A 10,040-nucleotide genomic window follows, 5' to 3' on the forward strand; every position below is an offset into this window, starting at 1 on the left:
CTGCTCACAAGAGAAGATAACTCTGCAATACGAAAAGACGGAATACTCCAGAAGGTAGGAAAGAAATTATACCCAAGGGTGACAGAAGAATCCTGCATACGCAAAACGGGGGACAATTTTATGAATAATTTAAAAAAAAAATGTTATGGTGTATTTTCCGTATTCTATTACAGTTATACCGGATATTTCAAAATGGCTCACTTGTATCTTCGTAATTATTTTCCAATTTATACATTCTTTTGAATAGAAAGAGGATTTTCGTTACAGTCAATATACTAGAAGTAGTCCTGGCTTTACTTATTTTACGACAAAACAAACACCTGATTAATTCATTAGAACTACCTGTACATCAACGTTTGTATATGTTCTTCCATTTCAAAATACCGCCGACTCCATTTCCCTTTCATTCGAAGTAGTATTGCTGTCGACAATAATCGTTGTGAATATTATATAACAATTTAAGCTAATGATAACCGTATCGATAAATTACAGTGAACCGCTACCTTCGTCTTTTGTTAATAATGAATCTTTCATATGTATCAGGATCTCGTGCTATTACTAGGTATCCACTCAGGAGGGGCATTGTTTTCCCTTACGTAGTTTTGCCATCGATGAAAAATTCAAAATGTTAAGTGATGGTACTGACATCAACATTGATGTTGTCAACACAAAAACAAAAACAAAAAAAATGTGTCTTTATAACATGGCTGTACATTCAATGTATGATTTCGATCCAATACATATTATTTTGGTAAATTTGGCAACAGGTCAATTTATAAGTACTGATTTACAGGAATCTATTTCTAACTCTGCCCTAGGGTGTGATACACAAATATCAACCCTACGACCTTTTATGTTTAGTTTACAGAGCCTAATCCTAAAGCCACGATATGACCTTGGACATTTGGGTATATATCTTTATGAATATAAGATGGATTTTAATAATGATATTCATCAAGTGAACGCTTTGACACCGCATATCTAAAAGAAATCATGTCGAGAGGACAAACTTAGCCAATGGTATTGAAAACGAAAACAAGGTCATCACTAAACAAGTTTACATGATGCGTACGAACTCTTTTTGCAGTTGAGGGAATACACGTAGGACTATTTTAACATGCATATACAATCTTTGATAGTTTCTATAGATAAATGTAGGATATTTAATTATGTTGAGATTAATGCCATATTTCTTTCCAAATGCTATAAACGTGACAGTCCGTTGACGTATTTAAGTACTCAAACACAAAAATACCAAGTGGCCAGTGAACGGATAAGGCTGACCTTGGGTAAGATTGACAGATTAAATAGTATAAAACGCACCAACAAACCTGCACGGTTCATAAGTGCTGTTTCTGCTTCAACATGAATTCCTTTCTAACAGTAGCCGTGATTGCTGCTCTGTTCGGAGGGCTGCAGGCCAATTCCGTATTTACACGGGTACGTGAGCTGTTTTTATTATCATTAATTTACAGGGTTTTTTTTTTTTTTTTTTTTTTTTTTTTTATTCAATACCAATACGTACGAGCATACAGCTGGTCCTAAGTACTTTTTCGTACATTGAATTATATTCATTCACAAACTATCAATTATACTGTATATAATATTCTTTCTTTACTCTAAATGTGTATGATCATGTTTAATTTCAGTGCATTTTGTTTAATTCTGACATTATTATGTATCATTATAGTTTTGTCATGCAAAGAGCTAAACTTTTTTTACCTATATTGTATCGATATATATATATATATATGTGTGGGTTTTTTTCTGGTAGTATACAAAACATTATATTTTCAATATATAATCAACAACGATTCGGAATAACATAACATTATATAGCATTGTTTAATTAAAACAGGTACAGCTTACATTGGTTTTACTATCTTATATAATTATATATGCGTACGCGTACTACTGAACGTACCTACTGTAGCACGCTGTAATGTAAAATTTGGTGATTTCGGCGGTAATCATATTTTAGCGTTTTTCACTCATATTTGAAAACGCTGAAGTTTTATTTAATATGTATTTTAGCGAGATACGTGGCTTATAACAAAACGAACTTCAAATGATAGGATTTCAAGGTATTTAATCCCAAATTGATCTGGCCTGATTACCACGCCTCGGCATTTCGCCTTTATTCAATTTATTTCAACGACTGTAGTACTGGTAAAGTTATGAGTAGGACACATCAGACATATGTTTTGATTGCATATATGAGTATAGTTTATACGCAGGATAAAGCGTTAGGCGTTTCTCTCTTATTGTCAATACTGTTATTTTAAAATTTACGATGTTATTGAAGGACAGTTCGCAATAAACACGCAAGCGTTTTTGTTTTTATATATATATTTGGAAAAAAAAATTGCGTTCACTGATAACCAGGAATGCTATAACAAAAATATAATCTACAAGAATTGTTTTTATTCAACTAACGTTATCTAGCGAATTTTACTGTTTCTGTTTATCAATAAAAAAACACGTTAAGATGCCTTTGCACATTATACATGTAATACTATTTTTACGAAGAATTGTCAAGATTTTGTTCGCCTTTCTCAAGAAAAGATACAAATATACTATTGGGTCACATTTGGATAACTTAAAAAAACACCTTTTTACATTATATATATTATTTTGCATATACAACAATTACAATAAAATATTCACGTTTAAAACTTGTAATTACAATCTAGTGATATGAAGGTATTCGCAAAAGGATACACACTTAGTGAAACACTAATACATAATGTAGGTCTTTGCATCTGTTTGCGTAATGCAATATTTGAGGTAATAAATGTATTACAGTGTATATAAGGATACAGTTTGACTAAAGACATATTCACGCAATGCCAATAGTCTACAGGTTCCATTACCATATATCTGCGTAATAGAAATATGTAACAGTTTGAAAAATAACATTTTTACTTTATAGAAATGTGTCATAGTCTGCATTTTGACACATTTACATTATACATGATAAACATAAAAGTGATGTGTTTAAATTTACTAACACATGATACTTAATTTTCATTCGTTCTAGTTTCCTCCCATATTTAAGACTCCATGCTCGCTAATTTCCGGGCTAACAAGGGTGATTAACATAAGTTAAAATAATTTGTTTCATTATTGTTGTAAATAATGTTTTTTCGTTTTTAGTCTGGCGAAAGTTCTATGGAATCCATTGAAGCAGAGAAAGTATTAGAAAACCTCTGTGAAAAGATAAGACTCCTTAAAGGTATATACATTTGTACAATGTTTTTTACATAAAGATGTTTGAGATATAACTAATTTTCCTTTCATCTACCTTTAAGCAATTTAGATATTTGCGCCAGCCTGTCTTGACGTATGGATGTGCCTCTGTTAACATTTAATACAAAATATCATACGATCAGCAACGTCATTGTCCCTAGTTCTCCTCCAACGATATTGAGAATCGTATGGATAAACAAGGCACTGCTACGATATGACATATGAAATATTTATCGTCTTATTTCTATAGAAAGTCAATATTAATTAATATAATGAAGTCATCCCAACGAGGAAAATCTTGTTTTTCAATTAAGCAATCCCTTAAATCACTTTTCGGTAGCTTAATTGCCTTTTAAGTCTGCGTTGTATGCCTATTTTACCTTTTTGTATCCAACTTCGCTGCTGTGTCCCCCATATCGCTTCATATTTGTTGGAAATTATTGCCGCTGTAATGCTTAACTATAGCCTGGAATAAAATCGATGTCTTTTAAAAAACGGGGTAGGGGAGACTATTCTAACTACTGTTAAACGCCAAATTCTAGATCTGTAACTAACAAATAAAAAAATTGTTGAATTTACAGTATTATTTCACGAGTGGAGGGAATATTTTGATATTTTCCACGAGTACAAAGCACAAGTGATAAAATGAAAAAAAAGCATCCAACCCACGAAAAGAATTTATCAGTCATTCTCAACATCAAGACTATTCTGTTTATTACATTTTTTCTTCATATAATAATAAATTCCGTAAACGAATAGTCCATACAGAGGTAAACATACGGAGATCGGGAAAACTATATTATGGGACCTGGATTAAACAAAATACCTGGGCTATTCGAACCTCTCAGTTGACAGTGTCCATTCTTTGGTATTTTTCACATCAAAGTTTGTTTTCTAATCGATCGGTTAAGTGTAAAAATAACGATACGTGTCACTTGTCATTGTAAAATATTAACTTAATTTCAATGTAAAATCTTTTTCCAGCAATCGCTATATTTTTCCTATTTCTTGACTCGTCGGATAAACCTGCTAAGAGTTGGTAATCAGTTGTTGTTAACCACTAGAAGGTTCCACTCTAAACGTCATTTCATGTGTAATTTTAATTATGACGCCAAGTAACAATGTTTTGCGACGTCATCTGCGATTATGGCATCATAATAGGCTACATGACAATAGTTTCCCTTATCAGAAATAGCAAAAAATGGTTAGTTTTCAATAAAAACATAGGGTTGGTTTGTTTGTTTGTTGGGTTTTGACGTACAGGGTTTAACGTTCTATCAACAGCTACGGTCATTAAAGGACGTGGTGGGGAAACCTGGTTTTCTAGATATGATATGAATGCCACGGCAGATAAAGGACCTCAAACTCGAAATGGCTGGTTGTCATTTTTTCCTAACTCTCATTAGTTTATTTTCGAATTGTAAAAGACACTCGGTAAATCTCGAATCTTTATTTATCACATAACTGACCCATTATACTAGTATGTCATACGGCCATGTTATAAAAATGGTATTACATACTTTAAAAAAACCTAAAGGTTATGCGATTGGTCAAAACTGTGGGAACATAATCTTACGCTACTACAGGTACTTCTTTTATCTAATATACCACATGTTAAATTTGAAATATTTATTTTGTAACTACAATCACTTTCATTACAATTAAAACTGTTCATTACGGAAATAAAATCAAATTCTGGAACTATTTTGCACTGCACATAACGACAAAACTATGATCAGTGTTTTGTTTTTTATCCAAATAGAGTCAACAAATTTAATTATGAATGTTATGCGATAAATAAAATCTTACATTCGTGTCCTTGTCATATTGAATGTATTAAACTCGTTCAATATTTTAATATGACACTCGCCTAAAGGCTCGTGTCATATCAAATTATTGAAATCGTGTAATAGTTTCAATATGACATAGACACTCATGTAAGATCCTCTATATAATTATCATCATTATGTTGCAAGGATGAAAGTGATGAAAAGAACTAACACTTTTATAAGTTTTATTTTAAGTAAACTCATAATTATATAGCTCTATTGCTTAAATAAAATATTTTATCCTACTTTACAGGTTTTATTCCATCCTGCATCGAAACAGCCAGTTGTGAGTATATTGTCAAACAAGAAGCATACCAGGAATAGTCAACACTTGAACATTAAATACAATGAACTTCTTTTTCATAAATTTGTAAATGAAATCTACACATCCAGGGGTTGACATATTAAATATGATAATTGGAAAATTATTCATTAAATAAATTAATCTCTTAACAAATTAACTCATTAACATGACAATAATTCCAATAACACCATTAAAAGAGTCGAATACAAGCATTTACCTTTTGTAATCTGCGTTCAAAATGATTTTATCCATGCGAAACAGCCATTCGCAAAAGCCGTTGACAGGCAGCTAAACCCCGCCCACTTTATCCGTGACAACAAATGAAAAAAGTTCCTCCATTTCAATATTTCTATTCACATAAAATATCCGTATTTTACTTCATACAATATCTTCATAATTGTATTAGTAGGTAATGTAATAAATAATTATACATTTGTATGAAATTGAGGTACTGGGGCAAAATACTTAGCGGGAAATAGAGAGTGCTACCATGACGTCGAGCGATAGTGACTAGCCTATGCCTGGTGGATTTGAATGCGCAGTTATTGAAATTGCTGTTTGTACACTGTATAATGTGGATTAATCATTTGTCGGCCGAGTGACTGTTGATGTAACATTTGGGAGACGAGAAATTTGACCTACATTTCTAGGAACGATAGCCATCGTTTCTGTGTCATGGCGGCCGACACTCATAGATGAGAGAGTGGAGCTGGTGTAACGTTTTTGTATCGACGAACAATCGCAGCTGTAACTTTTGACACTAGCTTCATTTTTATGACCGGCCAAGAAGATGATCTGTCTTGTCTCGAACCCGACATCATTTGGTATCTCGAACACATGGTAGTCTAAATGCTAGCGTTTGTTTGTAAACATTGTCATGAGGTTTGCAGAAAGAAGTCCGCCATGATTTAAATATATTCATACGCGGTGAACTGTGTCACGTTCTACACTCTAGTTATTGAGAAATATCGATTGCGAAACAGTGGCAATTGTAAATATTACTTATTGACACACAAACAAGTCACCAATTGACATACAAACTAGTCACCAAATGATAAACAAACAAACATAAAAAATAACTAGTAACCACATTAATTAATTAACAAATAACCAATTAGTTAACGAAAAATAACTAATGGAAACGCAAATAGATAAATATATAACCAAATAACACACGAACAGGTTAACAAATTACCCATTAACACACGAACAAACATACAGAAAACCAATTGACACATGAAATAATCGATGCTTTAGGAAACCTCCGTCAAATCAACGTGGCGGATGTTTTGCTTTTGTATCTGGTGAATGTGATGTTGCTCATTTGCTCTACGTCTTTTTGATGTTCCTTCAGACGTGTACCAAATTTCCTCCTAGTTTCACCTATATATGACTGCTGACAATTTTTGCATGGAATTTGATATACAACTCCTGTTTTGTCTAAAATGTCAATCTTGTCTTTGGGGTGCACCAGTAACTGTCTGAGATTGTCAGTGGTCTCCTTGGGGTACTGAAATGGTGTTTCCTCATCACCCGTGCAAACGCCTCAGATGTTCCCTTCGCGTTGGGGAGAGGTGACCCAGCTTTTGCTCTTGGTTTGGCTCTCATTACTTTTCTTCTGTCTCGGTTTTCTATTTTCTGTCTTTTCTTTTACCGGTCTTTTTACCTTATTTATTGACCAGTCGGAGTAGCCACAACGGTTGAGTGCGTCTTTTATGTGCTGTTCTTCCCAGTGTCTATCGTCCTGCTCTGTGATGATGCTATTATATCTGTCGAAAAGTGTACGTACGACTCACAGCTTTTGGTGTAGTGGATGGTGGGAATTGAAAGCCAAATATTGGTCGGTGTCGGTTTTCGGTACACTAATAGTTTGGTGGTGCCATTTTCTTTGTGGACGATGAACGTGTCCAAGAATGGTATGGTTCCGTCACTTTCCTCCTAATGGGTAAATTTAATGCAATATGTTTTGTCTACTTGGTTCAGGTGATCGGTACTGCACTGATCTGATATACCTGCACTGCACTGCTCCCTTTTTAACTATTTCTAGGATGTCATCCACATATCGTTTCCAAAGTTTTGGGCCGCATTCCAAGGGTGCCGATTTAATGGCTGTCTGATCTAGGTGTTCCAGATTCGCGACTATGTGTGACACAGGACCTCCCATAAAAGTACCGTATTTCTGTTGGTACACCTGACCTCTGAACACGAAGTATGTCGTGTCCATGACAAATGTTAGTAGTTCGATGATGTTGTCTACTGATAGGTTTGTTCTTTTCTGGAGTATATGGAGTGTTGGTAAACAGTGAAACCACATTGTTGGAGTTGAAAATGTCCTGTTTTTCAATAATTACATTTTCAAAGTCAGATGCTAATTGTTTGGAATTCTTGACATGGTGTTGTGTTGTACCTACAAATGGCGACAGTATATCTGCTAGGGATCGTGACAGATTGTAACCAATCGACCCAGAAACGCCTCGGGTCGAGTGAGATGTACAATTTCGTCACATCGTTGTACACATCGCTCACTCAGTCATAGATTGACAAATGTACCGGTCGGTCTTGAAACGTTGCGACACGTTTAATACGTACATTGTTTGTGTAAAAAGTAAAACTTTATATCACATATTTCCAAACTGAATGAATCTTATTGAAGAGACACATTTACCAGTTAACTTTTTTTCCAATTGACACATAACATCTCTCAATTTCACCATGTCAATTTAATTTGATAATTTTGCTAATTGTTTTAAATGACTGTGTTTTTTCTTTCACACACTAACCTCCCTCATTGTTACATAAGGAAAATAACGGAAAATGTCTTACCCTGGTGAAAACAAATTTCTTAAATAAATTTTATTCAAAATAATACAAAGAATATTCCACATACCGTATTTTTATATTTACCACGGTTTTGTATTTTCCACGATAACAACATATGTATTTACACATAATACATTTACTATTGACGATGAATGAGACCACTTATCAGCTCTGTGGTATCAACGTCTCGTACTCCCAACTTATTTATATTATATAGTAGGGTAGTTCAGGACGCATTATTGAATTATTGGAAATAAAATCAAGCTAATTAAATCAATAAATAAAATGAATAAATAATTCTTTTAAAAAACATACATTTGGGAAATAATTGTTGATTTGATGCATTGTATTTGAATTTGTAGGCACGAATGATCCTGTTTTGAATGGAAAACTGGATGTGTTCATCGGAGAGATCGCTAACTGGTATGAGGAGAATTGTGATGGTAGGTAACAGTGTTTCAATCTCTAACCGTACTGTACCGGCACTGTGTTAATAACACGAACATTTTCGTCTTCCAATAACCGCGTTTGTCAAATAAGTTTTATTATACATGAACAACCACTAATCATGGAAAATGACAGTGCAACCACTAAGAAGTCCATATGCATTTTAGCTTTTTGATTTGTTTACAGAGAAGAATGGAAAGTCATATACTTTTGCTTTGTAGTAATAATTTGTCCATCTTATTGTAATTACAACAGCTAAAGGATGTATGACATTTTTTGAATACATAACGCATAATGTTCTGTAGAAATTGNACGAACATTTTCGTCTTCCAATAACCGCGTTTGTCAAATAAGTTTTATTATACATGAACAACCACTAATCATGGAAAATGACAGTGCAACCACTAAGAAGTCCATATGCATTTTAGCATTTTGATTTGTTTACAGAGAAGAATGGAAAGTCATATACTTTTGCTTTGTAGTAATAATTTGTCCATCTTATTGTAATTACAACAGCTAAAGGATGTATGACATTTATGAATACATAACGCATAATGTTCTGTAGAAATTCGTAATAGCATTTGGTTATATGTATAAGATGTTCAATCTTGCATGCATATGCGATTGACACATAATCGAACAAACGAAGTAAAACTACCAGGCAAATTAAGAGTAAGTTTAAACAAATAGACTAATATATTCATTTCTGCTACTTTAGGACCCCCACCTGGATCACCACCTCCATCAACACCACCTCCACCACCTGCAAAACGGCCAGGAGGACAAAGCCCTCCACCTGGACCAACACCTCCTCCACCAACACCACCCAGCAAAAGGGAATTGAAGTTGCAGCGACTTCTGCAAAACCTGTTAAAGTCAATTCAATAGAATTACACGAAAGAAAATCCCTGACACCTGATTGACCCATGGACAATTCTTTAATGAAAGAATTTATGAGCTTTTGTTTAACTGTAAACTGGTATTCATAATGTTATATATACTTAATATTAATCCCCCCCCCCCCCCCCCCCCGAATATTACGATTTGTGATGTCACTTATGAACGATGTCATAATGCAATAGTTGTGTTTAACTTTGACATAGGGAGATTGTATCCATTATTTAAATTATGAACGTATTTATCTCTGATGTTTTTCCCTTCCAATTCTCATAGACTTAATAAAACATACGCAGATTTATTTGAATTGTTTTTATTGATTGAGTTTCAAGCAGAGTTAAGGATGCATGCAGCGTGAAATAAACTTTCACTTCGAAACGAGAAATACTTTTCTTCAGATACATAACAATTGATGATACTAGTAATGATTATCACAGAAATTACCGTTTTTGTTCCCCAGCATCATAGATAGATCACATGAGGAAGATACAGCC

General features: G+C 33.8%; 1 protein-coding gene across 1 annotated transcript; it reads left to right on the forward strand.

The window, feature by feature from the left end:
* Positions 1-1,329: 1,329 nt before the first annotated feature.
* On the forward strand, positions 1,330-9,838 carry LOC110461673 (leucine-rich repeat extensin-like protein 6). The gene is made up of 5 exons (XM_021515246.1): positions 1,330-1,440; positions 3,157-3,235; positions 5,332-5,364; positions 8,565-8,645; positions 9,368-9,838. The coding sequence occupies exons 1-5, from the start codon at positions 1,366-1,368 to the stop codon at positions 9,535-9,537; spliced, it is 438 nt and encodes a 145-aa protein (XP_021370921.1). The 5' UTR covers positions 1,330-1,365; the 3' UTR covers positions 9,538-9,838.
* The last annotated feature ends 202 nt before the right edge of the window (positions 9,839-10,040 follow it).

The sequence above is a fragment of the Mizuhopecten yessoensis genome, unplaced genomic scaffold, assembly GCF_002113885.1.
Source record: "Mizuhopecten yessoensis strain PY_sf001 unplaced genomic scaffold, ASM211388v2 scaffold10651, whole genome shotgun sequence".
NCBI classification, from domain to species: domain Eukaryota; kingdom Metazoa; phylum Mollusca; class Bivalvia; order Pectinida; family Pectinidae; genus Mizuhopecten; species Mizuhopecten yessoensis.